Below are 19,324 nucleotides of genomic sequence, written 5' to 3'. Positions count from 1 at the left end.
CAGGAGAGGAAGATGCTCTTGGGTTCAGTGAGTCAGGGCATCTGCTTGCAGACTGCACTGCAGGCAGTCCAGCCAGTCTTTCCACGCTTGTGCCTGACTGTTGTTTCAAAACAGGTCTGTGCAGAGTGGAATTTTGAAACAAGTGTTTTAGCTGCCTTAAGCCCAGGAGCCTGTGCACAGCTCTTGTTTCAGAGCAGTATTTGGGCATCCAGGATTGACTCTCAGGGTGGCTTAAATACTCCTGCACCTTGATGAGTTGCCCCTTAAATAACACCTAATGGTAAACTCGTGTCCTGTTTTGCCTGTGCTTTGCATCAGGATCCTTCACAAAACTCTCACTTGGCAGAGGAGTAAGTAGGTCCTTAGTGACTCACAGGCAGCGATGCCTCAGCTGTGGCTGAGCTTTGTGAGGTTTTTAATCAGCCAGAACCTGGGGCCCAGGCTGCTGAACTGTTCTGCAGTCGTTTTCTGTTGTAAGGCAGAAGAAGCGACTCCCATGGCCCAGCCTGTGAAAAGTGCTCTGGCAGTGGCAAGACTGTGCTGGCTTCTCCAGGGGAGGTTCAGCATTTGAGGTCTGGGGCTGGGTGCAGTCTCTTAGGCAGTTTGTAAGCATGTAGGAGACATTAAGGCAGTGTGCCTTAATTTCCATCGTGGGTTATGGCTGTCACTGTACCCTTTTAGGCTGGTATCGTGAGAGCTCTGGAACAGTCACTATGGCCCTGTCAAAAATCATCTCATCTGCATCCCCGCATCCTTCCCCCACCCCCTGCAAGACAAAACTCAACAGTTACCCAGCACATGGAGAGGAAAGGGACTTTAAAGGCTGCTAGGTGGTATTTGGTCATCTTCTGTAGGAAAGGATGAAGCATCACATCAGTAAAACTAGACATGGATCACCTTCTTCCCCACTTTTTAAGCCTGTTTTCCTCTTCCGTACTTGGCACTGGTTTCTCAGTCATTCACATGCTATGCCATGGGTAGGGAAGTATTTGTTAAAAAAAATTCAGACAAAGATGTTCTGCAGTGAGTCTGAGAAACAGGTAATTGCTTAAGAGGCTTTCCTGGCATTTAGGGGTACAAAGATGATGTCCACCACCTTATGGATTGTACAGGAGTGTTCAGATTCTCTTGATAATGTTGTTTTTTTGGTTTTTTCCTTTTAGTCAAAATCCCTTTCTAGTGGCTGCGTTTGGAGCTTGCTCTCTTACAAGGCAGTCTAACCACCAAGCCTTTCAAAAATTCGGACGTTCAATGACAGCCTCTGACATGGTTTCAGAAGTCGGAACAGCTTTTAGCAAACTTTATGAAACCTGAAGCCAAAGCAGCAGAGAAGAAAAGGAAGAACAATGACTGCAAGAGTAATTACATGTACCGTAGAATTTACATAAGTAATGCACCCTTTCAAGTGCTGTAGCGACATTGGTATGTTAGGTAGATCTTTTTTATTTTTAAGAATAGAAAAACATGATTAATGTAGATATTTTTTAAGAGTTTGGAATACAAAAATGTTTTGGCTGAAATAAGCTGTAGTTGCAGATCTGTTATAATATAATAAAACTAAACTGAAAGTATTCCTCTGTTCTTTTTGATAGTTATTGAGCAATAACTAAAGTGTGAACAGCAAAAAAAAATGCACTTGATATTTAGATAAAATTCTTCCACCAGCTCAACTGAATTTCTTGGATTGCACCAAGGTTGTCATGTTGTCATTCTTAGAACCTCTGTCTAGAATTAGCTATTGCACTTCAGTTTTTTGCCATGCTAGTATATTAAGAAGCAAAAAATAAGCCTCTTTGGAAAGGGAATGCATGAGAGTTGCTGTAGATTTTGAATGTAATTAGTTGCCTTTTCTCATTCCCGGTCCCAGAGGCAGCATTCATTTGGACTAGGCATCCCTTTCTGCAATGTCTTATTTTGTTGTTTTTTAAAAGGTTCCCCCTGGCAGAATAAGGATATACTGTAGGTATCTTAGCAGCAGAATTCATTAAACAGTAATTAGGCTTACCTGAAAAAAATTAAATTTCTGTTTCTTTATCTGGTCTGAGTTCCTCTGGAACTCAATATGATAAATTTGTGAAAATACCATTTGGAGAGGTACTAAGCGGGGCAAGAAACTCAGTGATACCCAACAGAACTGTCAGACTCTCAGTGATCATGGAAGAGCAGAGTGCTTTTAAAACTCCAGTTGCCTGCTGGGTTAGAGCTCGGAGCAGACCAGCACACGGATCCACAGATGGATAGTAATTAGCCAGCAGGAATACGGGTTGGAGGAACGGAAGGCAGCCCACAGCATGTACCTGTACCGCTGAAGCGGTGTGCAGGCAGCTGTGTGCTGCAGGTTAAAGGCAGGAACGGGAAAACGTGGTTGGATTTGAGCTTCAAGTGCAGTCCTTAGTACTTTTACTGTTTTAGAGCAAAAAGCACAGAGGCTTTTTGCCTGAACTTTGCAAGACACAGGACACTGTTAGGGCCACACTGATCTGGCACGTTGGCAGGGCAGGTAAGCGTTAGGTGTAAAGACTTTGTGTGGGATTTTTGCACACTATAATTTGGTGAATTTTTGGAGATTCAGTCAAAGCATGTAGGGACTGAACCAGTATGGAGAGGGGGGCAAGTTCATACCAAGGGCATTTAAGTGGGTACTGCCCTTGAGCCTCCAATCCAGCTCCCAGAGCTTGTGCTCATTAAAGCGCAGGAACAAGCATACAGCGTGTCTGGTTATTGCAGTAGATGTTACCTGTTCACCACAGCCCCTCCTGTGCAGGGCTCCAGCTCGAGGTTGGGATGTGGTGTCCCGCAGACCAGTCAGACTGTGTTCTCATAACTTCAATAGCTGCCTGCAGTAAGGACCCCAAATCAGAAAGGCTGCTCAAAGTATTTGCCTTCAGCCCTTAGAGTTGATATTTCTGGATGCACTGTGACTACTACCTCACCCCGATGCATTTTTGTTTTTCTTTCTAAACCAGTTACCTATTTTTAAAATAGGTTTTTAAATGTTTGCTCATGTTGCTCTATGAGGGTTCACAGACTACTCTCAAGAGATGAGGTTTTAGTGTTTAATTTAAGCAGTTTTGTAAACTGTCTGCATCTTTGGGGAAACTTAAGCTATTGTTATTTTTCCCCCCTAAATCTATTTGAGAAGCCTGACTACTTTTAAATTAAATCAGCAAGTTAAAACTGATTTTAAAACAGCTACTGGCTTTTTTTTTTTTTTTGTATTTAGAACATCAGTGATATTATAATCTAAATGGCATTTGTAGGCGAAGTCAATCAATTAACAGAGCTCAGTACAGATTTCAACCTGCCGTGTTGGTTTTAAATCTACACAGAAGTTGTAACTCTGTTATTCACTAATGTATACAAATTGGTACATTTTTTAAACATTCTGGAAATGTAGCAGTTTCTTTTGGTAGGAAATAAAAATAATAGCAAATTGACTGTGTGGACTTTGTTTGGTGTGTGCTGATCACATTTCCCACAGCTGAGCTGCCTGCTCCCCCTTCACTCTAGTTTGCTACAACACTGGCGCTAGCAGAGTACAGTACCAGCTGTGTCAAATAAGCACCTGCCCCAGTGCTGGTGAAGAGACACCACCCTCTGTTCTAGAAGTACCAATAATGGAGAAAGGGAACAGAAAAATAGCTACATGTTTTATTCCCAACAGTAGAAAAGGAAGCCTTAATCCTTTGGAACAGACAGTTTGAAAATACAATGCACAGAAGTGCCCTGTAGATGAACCCCTGTTCTGCTTGGTTTTTATCTTTTCATAAATTGATGTAAAGAAAGAGTGCTTAGAGGTAAGTACCATCCCTGTATCAACTCATCCCCTAGAACACGGGTCACCTCACATGTGAGAGAGGCCTCTGCACCTCTGCCTACAGCCACAGCATCCAGGGACTGTTTTTAATGCAAACAGTGGCAAAAGCAAAAAGGTAACTGAACAGGTAATAACTAAACATCCTAATTTTATCTTCCCAATTATGATGGAGAGATCCTGAGTGTGCTGCGCTCCCAGGGTTAGAGAAATCTCAGTGTAATCTGTGGAAAAGCAAACTGCATACCACCATATTACAGGTAAAGGTTTCACAGGACCAAACCACCACCACTGCAATAAGGAATTACTTCAAGGCTAAAAGTGCCCTCCACTTCTCTGTCTGAAAGGAACAGAACTGTTGAACCAACAGGCATCAAACTAAGCGTTTTCACCCTCAAAGACAGGCCTAAGTTCTTGCCTCTTCCTTCGCTGTGTTTAATTCTCAGTGTCAGCTCAGCAGAAGAGGGTGCAAAGGCAGATCACAGAGCACTTGGGGCTGGGACATTTCCGCAGGAGGATCTGCCAATGTCTGTGTAAGTCAGTGCAGCTGCTTCCTTGCTGCCCTGCGTTCTGGGTGCTTCTGCCATGTGCACTTCAAAGCCTGTATTTATTTACCCAATGGTAGTGCCAACAGTTTTGCTCAGATTATTGTTGTTAGCCATTCTGTTCCACAGACTTTATTTGGAAAGAATTAGTATTTACAACAGTTGCCAAAGCAGCTGAAATAAAAAACAAGTCCAAAGATGAGGGATCAGCTTTTTTTCTCAGTCTGCTGCTCTGTCAGCCCTCCTTCCACAATTTCCCAGGTTGAAACAGCAGCTCTGTCCTGTAAGAAAAAGTATCCAGGTCAGTCCCAGCATGTGAAGTCATAGGTTTTTAAACAAGATTCATACAGCAAAGCTATTAATCCAGTTAGTTAGGCAAAGGAGGTGGTGATACCATCTCAGAGGAATGCCACTGCTACTAATAATGCCCAGAGCTGTAAAACAAACCCAGATAATCCTTCCCAGCTAAGAAGGAAGAAATACACAATGGAAATGTCACCTCTTCAGCATGGGATGCTGTGGCAGGGTGTAGACTCTCACATAAGTAGCTTCTGCTCAACTCCTGCATTCGTGTTTTCATGTTTGAACGGCTCGTGTACATGGAAAACACTCAGGGTCAATACATGAGAATATATTACTGAACATGTCTGATTGCCTTCTGAACTTGGGGATTGTCTAATACTGTCATATTTTTGAAAGACAATACTACAATCAAACGGAATATTTCTGACTATTTAGATCCAGCTGTTTGCAATGGTTGAAAAGTTGATCTGAATAGTAAAATATGAGCTCTGACTCATGAGACATGCTGGGATACAGTGAATTTTTTTTACATCAAAGTGAAAACTATTTTTGATGCATAAATACACAATTACTACATTTCACTTAGCAGCACAGCTGAGCTTGCATTTCAAGCATGCTATAATGACATGAAAAGACAAATGGGTATTTTTTTAATCAGTTTGTTGCAAGTTATGTAACTTCAGCCAACATCATCTGCATCAAGCAGCCTGAGAGAAGAAACTACAAATTCGGAAGCTGAAGGAGAAATTACCCTTTTTACAAAGTTGATTTTAAAGGAGATTGAGTTGCTTCTCAAGCCAACCCATCCCTGCCCTCCCTCAAACCAGTGGTGTTCCTAGTCTCCTCTGCATGGAGATGAGGCTTGTCTGCTTCATCTGTTCTGCTGCTTTTCCTCCTGCACATGGACTTGAGAAGTTGCTGGCTTACTTGAGCCTCATGTAACAGAGTGGAACCTGTTAGCAGAGGCACTGCTGCGTGCATATCGTCAGGCTCAGAAGTTTTGTGGCACGTGTGCTCTGGTGAGCCTGTGTGAGGAACTGCAGAGCTGCATGTTCGCAGGACTCTTTAGGATTTGCAAAAACCAAGATGAGAGCAACCTCCACGGCACACCTTTGGATACCTCCATGGCATCAGCAAAAAAAGCAGGAGTTCAGCTTTGGATCTGTGCTGTGTGTGCTCCTCTGTGCATGTGTGCTTTGTTTTCTGGAGCAATCTCTTCTAGGAGGAGCAGGAGACAGATTGTGCTGAGCTTCAGGTTATTAAAAACATTTTTTAAATAAATGGAATGGTCTGAATCCTGGTTCTGGCCAATTTCTGTGAAGTTTTCATTTGTAAATCCCTTAAAAAACAAAGCAAAACAAATCTGCACAAGGGTGGAAATGGGGCTCTGGCTGTTTTGCCAATAGATCAAAAGGCAGGCTTCTTCTCCAAGACTTTGAAAATCCAAAAAAATTAAAGGAAGCAGATATTCCAGCTTTCCAGAGTCTTCCTCTGCTTTCACAGCTGTAGCTCACCACCACAGTGCTTTGCCCCTCAGCCAGTTTGTATCGGCACACTCGCTTTCATCCAAGACCCTCAGACAGCGACCACGCTCCGTAGCTGTTTCTAACAGGTGTGCTGACAAGTGACAGCTCTCACGTTGGGCAACCAAAGCAGATGTAGAATGTCCCTCCCTGATGTCACTGTGCTTTATATCCCCACCGGCAAAAGGATGGAAGCAGACTAGGCAGGCTCAGTTCCCGAGCGAGGGAAAAATAAGCAGCATAAACTGGAGGGAGGGAAAACGACACTGTAGAGAATACAAGGATTTCTCTGCACACAGGGAGCAACACTGACCCACCAATGGGTGCAGCAGAGGTGAGAAGGGCAGTGAAGAAGAGGAACTGGAAGAAGCAGTGCCATTACAGAAGTAACACAGCTCCTTGAAACCAGGAGAAGGCAGTAACACAATGGATGGGCTTCTCTTGAGCAGGAGGTGCCACTGAGGTAATGGAAAAGATCAGTGGCGTTAGGTGTAGGGTAAAAGTAGAAAGCAGGAAGGAGAGGAGTGGTACAGAAATCAGGCAAAGTACTTGTGGCTCAGGAACAGTTGGGAAAGGAGCTGCTGAAGACGGAAGAGGCTTTCTCATGAGGACTTATTTTTGATGGGAAATTTGGGGAGGGTAGAAGGAAGCGTTATTTTTATAAGTCATCTCAGTTTACTTTGCAGTTCCTTTGCAGTCTTTTTTAATATCGCACACATTACTCATACCTTTCCTTCTGGATTGGACTTGGGCAACTTAGGGATTTCTGGATATTAGATTTTCAGTGGCTAAACAGCACACACTTAGTAACTGCAGAAGTAGGTACAGCTTGCATGGAGACACGAGGCTGAGGGGGAGCAGAAGAGAAGGCAGCAGTACCGCCAGACAAGGGCTGGACTTTCACCTCCTGCTACTGCAGTCACACAGGGAGCAGGGGACAACACTGCAAGCTGCTGAAGGGGACCAAAGGGCAAAAATAAGTGTTGTCTTAAAAAATGATTAACAGTCTCACAAAGAGGGTTACTGTCTTCTACCTTTATGTGGATTCCGAAGGCAGCAAGGTCTTCACGAAGACTGTCACAAGCCTCCAGGAGGGGTTTTCTCTCACGCATTAACTGCTTCCTCTTCTCCTTCTGCTCTTGTTTGGGTTCACTGGCTCCTGGAGCCCCCTCCACTGGCACAGCACCTGCTGCTTCGGGCAGAGCCAGCGCGTAGTGACGGACCCTTGTGCGGAACCTCACAAGCTCGTCAAGGACATTAGAGAGCACTGCAGAGTTGTCTCCTCCCACAGCCACCTAGAAATCAAACAGGGTGCTTTACAAACATCTGAGAATGGTATTTAAAAAATCAACCCCAGCTCAGCAGCACGCACTGAGGCCTCATCACCTCTCTTGGTTGTGCATCTTCCATATATTGGAAGGATTAAAATGTCACCATCTCACTAATGCTGGACAAAAAGTTACAGTGGAGGCACATTTGGAAGTAGTTCAGTGTATTCATACACAGGAAAGCATCTATGTTGGAGCAGAGTGCTCTGACATGAGCATAACACACTGCATAACCTGAGTGTGGAACTTGTCACCACAGGAAACCTCCAAGATGCCAGAAATGTGCATAAGTTAGAAAGGGGTTAGACAAATTAATGGAAGAAAGACCTGGCAACAGGAATCCAACTCAGCAAGGGATGTCCAGCCACCAGCTCAGACAGCTCCTAGGCTGTAAAAGTCCAAAGACCTCGCAAACGCATCAGCCCTTTACTCTGCCTTTGATCTCCAGGCCTCCTTCAGGAAATAATAATAAATAATGGCCAGTCTTCGCAAGCGAAGATCCGGGGAAGGTCTTTACACCTTCCAGCCTGTGCAGTGGATTTTTTAGGTGAGACACAGTGTGCGCGGAACTGAGCCCACCCTTTAATCCTAAGGTTCATCTGCCGGGGCCAAGCGAGCTTGGACGGTGGCAGCGAGGTCCTTAGGACGTAGATGGGTTGCCTTTAAGGGCTAACGAGCCCCACCTGCCCGGGAGTGGCCCTGACCGGGAATTGAACGGAGGAAAGAGATTTGAACTCGGATCGCTGGATTCAGAGTCCAGAGTGCTAACCATTACACCATGGAACCACTCCCTTCAGGAAATACAAACCAGGAAACAGTAAGTATTTTCACTTTAAGTCTCTAGCCTTTCTCCTTGCATCAACAGAAAAAATCTACCCAAATCCATAAAACTTTCACCTGATCCACCTTGCCCAAAGTCACAGCCACTCAACGCAACAGAGCAGCAGCCATTCCACACGGTGAGTGGGTGTTTTCTGGCTGTAGCCAAGCCCCTCCTTCCCTCAGCCAGCTCCGAGCTTCCTCAGCTCCCTCTGGCTTGGTAGAAGTCTTGCTCCTCCTACAGGGTCCTGGTCCAACAGCTGCCAGGACGGGAGCTTGGGAGTTAGCTGAAGAGGAAGGCCACTCCTCAGCACTGGCACAGCCAGGCTCCTGGTCTCGCTCTTGGCAGAGAGACCATCTCTGTTTCTCATTAGAGGCAAACTCCTAAGGGGCAGGAAAAGGATGAACCTCCAATAAACAAGAGAAGGCCACAGCGGTATTTTATCACTGAGACATGAGAGGGGGAGCAGCCAACAGAGCAGTGAAACATAAAGCACACCAAGGCCAGGGGTGAAGCTGCCGCCAGCAACGCTCATCTGGGAGCAGAAGAGCAGCTGAGTAATTAAAGCCAGAGGGGACTGTAGTCACTGAACAGCAGGATGGAAAGGAAAGGGAGCAGTTTCAGAGGTCACTGACAAACAAAGAGGAGGAGGAGGAGGAGGTGAGGGGAAAGCTATTGAAGATAAAAGTATGAGATGCAGCAAATTCCCCAAGCTTTCAAAACAGGTAACCATACTAAAGAAAAGGTTTATGAGATTGAAGAAGGTAATAAATCTAAGTGCCAGAAATGCTCCAAAGTAACCTGGGGTAGGTAAAAGAGCAGGATAAATGCTTAAATACAGAAGGGAGAGAAAAGAAAAATGATGATGGGAGTAGCAAACATACCTCTACAAACACCGAGTTCAAACAAGGCACCTACTCAAACACTGCTCCCTGTATCCTCTACACTAAGCTGTTGGCACAGCAGTGGCCATGCCAGCCAGCCCTCTCCCAGACAGCCCACGTGTCAGGACTCATGGCTGCATGCCTGGGGCTACCTGGCTAAGGGGCAGAAAAGGTGGGATGCTGAGCTGTTGTGGCTGGTCTCAAGGTCAGAGAACAATGCCCGCATTTTATTTACTAATGTGTGGTAGCCCGTGGACCTTTCTGATGAAGATTTTGATGGATTAATTTACTGGAATCTGAAAGAACAGAGGGACAGAAAAGAGTCTGATGTGCTTGCTCCTTTCTTCCTTCCTCCCTCCTTTCCTCCCTCCCTTCCTCAGACCAGCATCTTCTGCTGATCCTGTTGCCACAGAGAAACTAGCACAGCTTACAACAAAGAAAAGCATTCAGATACTTGTTTCAGGAAAAACATAGGTGCAACAGACACTTGCATACAGACAGCCCAGAATCTGGAGGACTGACTTTACCACGCAAACTAAAGAAAAATTAGTGTTTCATATGCCACTAAAAATTAAGATGCAAACTACAGGCTATGAGGAATAACACATGGCCAAATCACATCCAGCTGCTGTTCTGAAAGAAATTTTGTGAGAAAATCCATAAAGAAATGAAGTAAATAAATGCATTTATTGCTATACTGCCTGACTTTCAGAGGACGAATAATGTTACGTACCTTTTCATATCCTCTTGTCCCCCTCCCCAAAATAAATTTTTGCAGAACGGTTTCTCTAAAGAAAGTTCTCCACTTCTTGGTATTCAGCTCCATATTTGAGCAGGAGAGGAGCACAGAACAGCCTGCTATTCTCCAACATCTTGTGTCATTTTAAATGCTTCCCTTCCATACATCAGGATATCACCTCCATATTTATGACTCTCTTTCCTGTGCAGTACTTTGCTTTGAGCTTTTTTATCCTTTTTTTCTCTCCCCACTCCTATCTTCCCTTTTCTTTTAAGGGCCCCCTCTGCACCTCAGTGCACTCCCCTCCCCACACCCCACCGTGGCTCAAGGCAGAGCAGCCCCTTCCCCCACCCCTGCTTTCTGCAGAGGAGCAGGACCCCAGCTCCTGCTCAGTGCAAGGGGGTCACAACTGCAAATATTCACACAGCTACTGAAGACAGCCTGGGTGCCACCATCAGAAAGAAGAGGAAAAGCTGGGGGAAAGCCAGACACACAACAGGACCAACTTAAAGGCCTCCAATGCCAACTTTTTCTCATTTCATTCCTCAGACTTTCATTTCCACAGCACCCTTGGTGCAGAAACCACACAAGAGTACCTCTGAGAAGAAACAAGCCTACACTTTGTTCCACCTGCTCACACGCACTCACAGACATCACAGAAGAAACTGGAAGCAGAAAGGTTTACTAAACCCATCAATTACTTCGTTACATCTGGTGCTTTCGGAAAGCATTCTGTAAAACATAACACTGGGTGCTACCATATACTAGAACACACAGAAGAGATGTTTCATACCTGTCTTTCTCCAAAGGACATCCCAAGGGCATTGAAAAAACCTTCTACATAGGAAATAATGCTTCCATACACAACAGAGCTTCTAGGAGATCCAGCATCCTGTTTAAAAAACACTCAAAAGAGATTGCCCAGTCAATACATATTACAGAACCCAGCATCTCTCTGTAGCCTAGTCCACAGGGGAAAACTCTTACTAATTATATAGATCTACCTCCACCAGGAACACCTGCCCAGACGGGCAATCTTACAGAGATATAAAAGCACCTCACAGCACAAAGGGAAAAGATTTAAATAAATGAGGGAAGGGAAGAGCTTATCACCAACCTGCACAGCAAGGACAAGAGACGCTTGTGAAGCTGCCGTGCATTACATGTGTGCAGTGAATTAGACATAAAAATAGCACTTCTGGGCATGAAAGGGCTGTGTGTATGGCAACAAAATAAAAAGAAAAAAATCCCAGATTCATGGGCACCTATAGTATAAAGGATTAAAAAAATAAAATCATTCTTTGAGCGTCTTACTGATTTGATCAATGTGGAGACCTCTCAGAGATAGTGTATGGTACTTTGTCATGCCCTGGTAGCACCAGAAACCAGCAGCAGCAGCAGCAATAAAATCAAGATTAAATGATAGACTGAGGAGCAATTTAAGGGACTAAGCCTTGCCTAAGAAATAAGAGTGATGACACACACAAGCAAATGAACAGCTGGTACTGGATTTTACCAGACATCTTCGTTAGGGCCTGACATAAACCATAACCTAAAATGTGTAGAAGATCTGAACTGGGAGGAGCTGGAGCGGGCCACTGAGACAAAGAAACAGGAACATGCTAACTAAGCTAAGAATGGCAAGAAGGTTAAAGAGAGGAATAAGTAGTTATGTGGATTTACTCAGAGCTCTTAAGGAGAAAAACTACAGACAGAGCCAGTAACAGGGAACACTCGGACATCTGGGCTGTACCCAGAAAGCTCCACCACTCCAACCAGAATCGGAGGCAGCTGCCCCACAAATACCCCATCCCATTCTCAACAAAAGAATTGGCAGGAGGAATTCAGGGGAGAACGAGAAATTACTGACAAAATGAGGTTACTTGTATTTAGGAGTGATTTTTTTTTTTTGCTTACCTGTATTTAGGAGTGAATTTGCTTAGAGATTTATTTTGTAAAAGTGCTTTTGTAGAAGTGCTTTTGTAAAAGGCTAAGGGCAGAATTTACAGCCAATGCCAAAAGAGGACCAGCAGGAAGCACGATTTCTAAATCAACAGGCTAATTCTCTCTTAAAATCAGTTATTACCATGGAGTCAACGTTTCTTTTACAGCACAAACATGATGAACAGATGACACCAGCAATCAAGGAGCACAGCAACAAGGCTGAGGTGCTTGCCTTGAGTGACGAAGTGAGCTGTTGGTAAATGAAGACCCACAAGTGCTTTAGATTGTGTTTATCACTCAGGTCTTGTCCTTTCCAGCTGCCTTGTTTGTGTCAGCATCAAGAGATCTTAACAGGGTCTCAATTCTCCAAAAGTCACCTGAAGACAGACTCATGCAGGAATGCTGATGCCACAAGTTACAAGGTGCTGACAGCAGAAGCCACTCAGTCCCCAACCCTGAGCTCGCCCCCGGGACTGCCCCGTGCACATGGGGTTGCCTGCCAAAGCCCCTGCAGCAAGCCCCCACCCCCATTTCCCAATTTAGGTTAATTTCTGTGCATGGATATTAAGCAAAGAAGCAGAGTAAGAACACTAAAATTAGCAGCATGTCACAATGGCTTCAGGCCTTTCAAAAGCCTTAGGTATAAATAATATAGGGCAGCAGGAAAGAAACATCCTCTGGACACAACGAAGCACACAACAATATCCATCCAATTCCTATGATAGGGTCAGGACAAATAGGCTCCATTAAGGTCAACAATTTATGGAGCTTTGTTTCTGCTGGTTTCTTATGTGAACAATAAACTAATCTGTCTGCATTAAACAGTAGGACAGTGGACAGCTGTCATTTTCTGATCTCTGTATCCTAATGGGTTACCTTAGTAACAGCCTTAAGCTGTCTGTTGCCATGGTGAATGAGGTCCATAATTGCTGCAACAGCCCTGGAGGTGTCAAAGTCATCTGCAAACGCAGCCTTCACGGTTACTTTTGTGTTGGCTAGCCTTCAAGAAGAAAAGGTAACATTTAAGATAAGACAAACAAGATGCCAGCAGAACTCTGAATTCATCAGCTATTCAGCTAGAGGGAGTCATTGAAAGGACACTGTCACCTCCTTCCTAGCTGTCCTGTGATGGGCAATGCTACACTGATCAGGGAGAATACATCTTTCAGCTGTGAGGGAAAGAACTTGACACATGTCAAAATCCAAAGTGTTACATCCATTCAATAAATATACATGGTTAATCACAAGAACCAACAACAACAGAGCAAAGTTTGCTGTAATCATTTCAAAACAGATGGAAAATGAGGTTGATATTAAGCACATCAAAAATCTTGCTAAGTTCTGGGGTTTTTTCCAGCAGCCCATTTATCATGCTATCAGCACGCTTCTCTTCCAAAGCCACGTCACAGTGCCTGGCAAGAGAGCTGTCTTGGGGGTGGCTAGGAATCCTGTTGGTAAGATCCAGCTCAGAATCAGGCACTGCTTCCTCATTTCCCAGGTGATCCCAATCCCAGCCCTGGGACTCCACTTGCCTTGGGTCAGATGGAAGGATCTGGCGGGACCATTTGTGTACACGGCTCCAAAAGCCAGCAGGCAACCAGCACTCATCCCTGCAAAACCAGTGCCACCAGCTGCAGCCACTCTCAGCAGGGGGATGAGGAGAGCAGCAGGAATAAATGGGGAGCTGCAAACAGCTGCTGGCAGCGAGTTCTCATGCACAGCCAGGCGAACCAGAACTCGACAGCACTGACCCAAGGATGCTGTTTCCCAATAAAGCTCAAGGAGCAGGGTTAGCTGGGGAACACCCAAGCTATCCTAGTGTCTCTCTAGGGCTCTCCTGAACCTTATTTTGCTGTTTCTGAATGTTTCTGTGTAGAATGCCTGCCTCCCCTCAGATATCAGATGGCTGCTGTCCTAATTCATTCCTCCCTAATTCATTCCTCTTTCCTGCAAGCTTCCCCTTCTCCACTGAGTATCTAACACTTTCCTAATTAAGAGCTTTGTTACATATTGGTTGTTTTTACACCTACGGATATACAAGTTGTGCCTTCCCACACATCCCCTACTGACAATCCATTTCAACTTCCTCGGGTCTCTCAGCTTTATCTCTCACCAACAGATCTCCTGCAGCCTCCTGCTGAAGGATTTGCTTTTGCCAAATATCACAGCAAGTTAATTCAACTTCACTTCCCTGTAGCATGCTCCAATGCCCTTTCCAAGCCTTAGTCAGTGCAGCCACAAGCTTCCCCAGCAGTGAGGTGCTTGGCACACAAGGCAGCTGCCTCTCACTTCTACAGCACAGACCATTTCCCCTCTGATGCTATGTCCCAGAGCTGCCTGCACTTACCTTGTTTCAGGGCACTCAACAACCCTCCCACCCTGACTCCAGAGCGCTGTGCTCCTCCTCTCAGCTTTGCACTCATCACAGAGCACATCTCAGTCCTGGAATATGACCTGGTTTCCATAAGGGACTCCAAAGAAGATTCTCCTCACCCCTGTCAGGTTCACAATGCCTGTGACATCCCTGCCCCTGGACACTTGGTCAGTAACCCCTTCTCTCCTCTGCTGCACACCACAGTGCCAGCCAGCTTGATTTCGAGTTCACGTGCCCAAGGTGTGTTGCCCTTCAGTCATTCTCTTTCTCCTCCAGTCACTAATGCACTGAGCTCTCCTTATGAGCTGGGTACCCTCACAACTGCCATAGCTTTGCCTTCTGCATCACTCAAGAAGGGCAAAGATGCCTGTATTAGGACAGGCACACGAGATAAATAACACAGATTTTAAAAACACAATAAACTAAGTGTAGTGGACTATAATGAAAAGCAGCTGGCTAGACAGAGAAGAAAAAAAAGCTGCCCTTGGTGAGGGCTGGAAAGGAAGATTGCTGCCTAGTCCTTCTTGTCCTGCTTCTTAAACAGAACACTGGTCAGCCCTCTGAGCCTGTCAGCAGAGTACTGCTCAAATAATCCCAACCTTTAAGATACAGGAGGTGCACTTACCGTTCCCACAGTATGTCTTCTCTAATAGGGTCACACACCAGCTGTCCTTTTATATATGCATTTGCATCTGTAATAAATGAGGAGGTTGCCTGAAGAAGGTTCTTTGCATCATCCATGCTCTTGTCACTGAATTCTACTGCTAAGAAAAAAAGAAATTAAGGCATTATGATGAAGATAATGTTGTATGTCGTACATAGGAACAGTATTTTGAGATGAAGGAAAAGTTTGTTATTATTTGTATAGCAAACTTTTCTTACCATTAATTGCACATTCTTCATGGACACTAGGAGAATTAAATCAATATAAAAACAATCACCACTTATGACAAAGTATTACCAATGGGAAAAGTATCAGACTGACTCAAAAAATGAATTTGGAAGTTTAGTGAAGCAACCACTGTTCGACTTTAAATTTTTTCCCCATTATTCAATCTCTCTGCAAAGTTATTAATCCAAAGCTTTAGGATTTAATATATTTCTAAGCATTTCCCTAGATTTAAACTGGAAGTACATACCTCTTAATTTTGTTCCTAATTTAGGTAGACATAATCTGTATTTGCAGACCTCCAAAGAGGCCTAACCCTCACTACTGAATCTATGAGGAATCCAGGTTTAACCTTTAAGAGTTAAAGGGCTGCTTCACCAACATCTAAAATCTAGACGGACCTTAAATTTTGTGGCCTAGCTTCTTCACTAGATATACAATTCCCTCACAATATCAAAGCTAAACTGACCATACCAGTTTGAAAAAGCAACTACTAGAGAAAATACAAATTGCTGAAACTTATAAAGGCATGTCTGGGATGGGATTCATCACACCCCTTAAAGTCACTGGAAGGAAAGATAAAACCATAAAGTAAATGATTCATTTCATCCCAAGCAAAGCTCTGCTTTATGATGAGATCTGCTGCACCCTAACCCTACAGTGCTGGTCTTCCTCCAACCGGAAAAACAACATCAGCCACCCCACTAACCAGGTTAGTGCATCCATGGTGTGCATCCATGCACACCGACAACCCCTACGCTGCATTCAGCTGAACTCTAGCTTCAGCAGACAATTCCACTTTGGAACAACCAGTGTCCACTCCTGCTGGCTATGAGTTCAGCAGGCTCCTCTCTGCCTGCCTGCACCCCCAGAAGTGCAGGTGCTAGACTGGCTCCCTTTCATTTCTACTGTGAGTTGCTATCAGCTGGAGGGTTTTTTTAAATTTGTACAGTAATGTGCAGTTTTCTATAGAAGAGCTCTTGGACCCCACACAAGAGAGTTCCCATGACTGTGGTGGAAGCTGTGTCCACCTAGGACAAGACTAAATTTAAATTAATTCCTTTCCACAATATCACATCAGAGCCATATGTTGCCAATGCCATACTGCTTCAACATTTCATACCGGACCTCTGCAATAAGCATGTCCAAACTACATCTTGCAGCATATTTCTAATCTCATCAGCACTGAGCATCACCCACAGCAATCTCACCTCAGCTCACCCTACAGTCAACTGCTTTGTGCAGTCACCCAACGCTGCCCAGACACTTTAGGGCAGATAGTCTTAGCAAGGGGACAGATTTAACAGGGCAGGAGCAGCTGGATGTGAGACCTGATCTCAGTTCAGTTAGCCCAAATTCCAAGGAAGCTCAGCTGTTAAAACCACTCTCCCTAGGGTTTACCCCAGTATAACTAAGGCATGAATTTGTCAGATTTTTCACTTGTGTGTAATTAAAAATCTGCATTACTGCCTTATTAACCTATTACTGATTTTAAAATTAAGCTTTACTCAGTTTTTAAAAAGACCAATGTACAGGCTTCTAGAAAACAGTGAGATATTGAGAGAGATCATTTATATACTCTAGGATTACTCAAGTGATTACCCTGGTTACAGGAACTCTGCAAGGAATACCTGATGCAAGTTTATCCTGATGAAGCCTGCTTTCATTAAAGCCATTCTTCATCCCCGATTCAGGGCATTCTCCTAAACCACCACCTGCAGACACTGCAGACCCTCAGCACAGCAGGGGAAAGGCCAGTTCTATAGACTTTCACCACAGTCCCTACTCCTTCCCTCCTTTGCCACTGAGGGCATCATCACTGCATCATCCAAGTAAAAAAAACCTATGTTTATTAGCATCAACGAGTAATTACAGACCAGAGGGGTCAAAACATTGCAGTTCACTCAGGTCCACAAAATCACCAGAGATTTCTGGTGACCAGGAGAGCATTCCGGAGCTAGAACCCCACTGCCTGCAGCAGGCTCACAGCCCCTCCACATCAATGCATAAAGTGAAGCCACTGCTGATGAGATGCAAGAGGAAAAGCACTGCCTCACAATGGAGTCCCACAGGGCTTCAGAGATGGCACCTCCCCTTTTAAGCTGTACCCAGAAGCACCTGGCAGGCACATTGGTGGAGTGTTTCACTTTGCTACTGCCTATGGTACCTAGGAACAATCTTTTCTTTCAGATGTGTTAAAGGGTGGTGATTCAGGCCTAGAAGGGAACAGCCAGAAGCATCAGCCAAAGCAAAAGCCCAAGATAATCACCAGTGCCCCCAAAGCTCAGCTTCATGCTGAGCAGCTCTGCCCCACCAGCCTGAAAAAGGGTGAAGGGAGCACAGGGACCCCCAGCAGAAACACACTGTGGAAGGGTGATGTCCTCCATCAAAGTCTCTTCTCTTTGTCTTTTCTCCTCTTCCCCAAAAGCCTACAAAAATCTTTTACATGTTCAATCCAACAAGTGTGGCAGCACCACCTGATCCCCCAAAACTGCATTTTACAAAACGCTTTCCTTAACAGGCAGGGGTGGCAGGAACCATCGCTGACAGGTTTAGGTTATAAAAACCTTTTAAGAAACAAACAGAAGGTGCTTGGGATCTCTCTTCTAATAAAAACACTTAGGAGCAGACAGCAAGATGAGCAGGAGAGCAGTAAACTTATCTTTAGACCAAAGTGAATTAGCAGCAGGGACACAAACTGACAGGCAGCACAGTAAATACAGGCTCAGCAGGGCCTGACTGTGGCTCTTTACTGGGCAGTAATAACACACAAAGCCTCGTAAGGTGGAGGTGCAAGCGCATCAGACTTCCAAGTAACCCTCACCAGCCAATAGACTTACTGGCACTACACTCTGATAAAACACCACTGTATCCTTTCATCAAAGCCACTTCTATCTACACAGGTAGCCCTCCTTTTTTATGACAGAAAGGTGTTTAACCTAGAGTTAATGCAAGAAAAGGGTCACCTCCTTCTCAAAGAGGTTCAAATGCAGCCAGCTGACATGCAGTGGAGAAGGCCTGCAGGCAGCCCGCCCTGGAGGGCTCCAGCGACATTCCCTGCCCTGAGGCAAGCTTAGGAATTAACAGACATTTAACTCTCCCTTGTTTACATGACATACATAGATCTGATAGTGTAGTAGATGTTATCCTTTTCCCTTCTTTTGTTTTAAACACACAATTTGTTCAAGACTCCCAAGTGCCTCCAGCTACAGCCAGGGAACTATTTTTATGTGTCCATGGCTTATTTCAGCTCCTGACAGAGACCCAGAGAAAACAGCCAGGGGTGCCACTGCCCTGCATCATCTTCCCAAAACAGCCAGGCACAGCACCAACCCAGTGCCTGCCCCCAAAGGGGATGTTGTTTTGCAGCAGGCCTCCCAACTGCATGCACTCCTCCCCTCCTACCACGGTGGAAGTCAGAAGTTAATAACCACCTCTCACTTTACTATCCCATGCTTTGATATATTTCAGGGATCCAGGGCACTCCTCATGCCTGTAGCTGTCCTAGGAGAGGGAGGCTCGACCAGGAATATCAGATAGGTGCCTCCTGCAAGCAGATAGAGGTATTACAAGCAAAAAACTTCTCAGTCCAATGACTCCACATCTGTAAAGGCCTGCAGCACACTGATGGACACTAGCAAAGCCCCAGAGCCTTATCCACACCCGTGTCCCATCATTCCCTTGCCATGCCAGGGGTGAGGACACTACCATCTGCTTTTGGCAGGCCCCAATAAACTGGTAAAACCACTACTCATGTGAAAACCTCTTCCAGTTCAAAGTATCATCTACCTGCTGGAAGCACCATAGGGTAGATAAGGAAGCTGACAAAATCTCCCACACTTCTCCCCATCAGCAGGGTCTGCCAGGTTAAGCTGATCATTAGGTTGCCAAGTGCTGGTGTAAGCGAGCTGCACTGCACCACAGAACTGCCTGAATACTCAGTAACTCCACAGGACAAAAAATGAGAACACAGCAGGGAGATAAAAAGTTATTAGCGAGCCCTCATCATACCCTACGGGAATGTAAGGCAAAGCTCCACCTAGATATGTCTCCAAAAGCAGCTGATCGTGACTGAAATACAAGTAACTGAAGCAGATGCAAATCAGAGACTGAGGTAATTCATTAGCTGAAAGTGCAATTAACTGAGAGTCACAATTAAGT

At 44.9% G+C, this 19,324-nt stretch overlaps 2 protein-coding genes across 9 annotated transcripts in view; one reads left to right on the top strand and one right to left on the bottom strand.

Moving 5' to 3' along the window:
- NAXD (NAD(P)HX dehydratase) overlaps positions 1 to 3,437 on the top strand; it is a 51,320-nt gene extending 47,883 nt beyond the window's left edge. For 5 of the 6 annotated variants that reach the window (XM_050334161.1, XM_050334158.1, XM_050334159.1 and 2 more), the window contains one exon: positions 1,164 to 3,437. In XM_050334161.1, the coding sequence (XP_050190118.1) occupies positions 1,164 to 1,314 (151 nt within the window). In that variant the 3' untranslated portion in view covers positions 1,315 to 3,437. The remainder of the gene's footprint in view (positions 1 to 1,163) is intronic. The other variant, XR_007631131.1, reaches the window with a different exon arrangement.
- Positions 3,438 to 4,475: 1,038 nt separating this feature from the next.
- CARS2 (cysteinyl-tRNA synthetase 2, mitochondrial) overlaps positions 4,476 to 19,324 on the bottom strand; it is a 36,392-nt gene continuing 21,543 nt past the window's right edge. The window contains exons 11-15 of one of the 3 annotated variants that reach the window (XM_050334163.1): positions 14,900 to 15,038; positions 12,777 to 12,900; positions 10,750 to 10,848; positions 7,220 to 7,480; positions 4,476 to 4,640 (exon numbers count right to left, since the gene is read on the bottom strand). In XM_050334163.1, the coding sequence (XP_050190120.1) occupies positions 4,566 to 4,640; positions 7,220 to 7,480; positions 10,750 to 10,848; positions 12,777 to 12,900; positions 14,900 to 15,038 (698 nt within the window). In that variant the 3' untranslated portion in view covers positions 4,476 to 4,565. Of the gene's footprint in view, positions 4,641 to 7,219; positions 7,481 to 10,749; positions 10,849 to 10,869; positions 12,151 to 12,776; positions 12,901 to 14,899; positions 15,039 to 19,324 lie in introns of those variants that run through there. The other 2 variants (XM_050334164.1, XM_050334165.1) reach the window with 2 other exon arrangements.

This window comes from Myiozetetes cayanensis, unplaced genomic scaffold (genome assembly GCF_022539395.1).
Source record: "Myiozetetes cayanensis isolate MyiCay16 unplaced genomic scaffold, myiCay2020 scf5-8, whole genome shotgun sequence".
In the NCBI taxonomy this organism is placed as follows: domain Eukaryota; kingdom Metazoa; phylum Chordata; class Aves; order Passeriformes; family Tyrannidae; genus Myiozetetes; species Myiozetetes cayanensis.
This window is presented reverse-complemented; position numbering and strand designations above follow the sequence as displayed.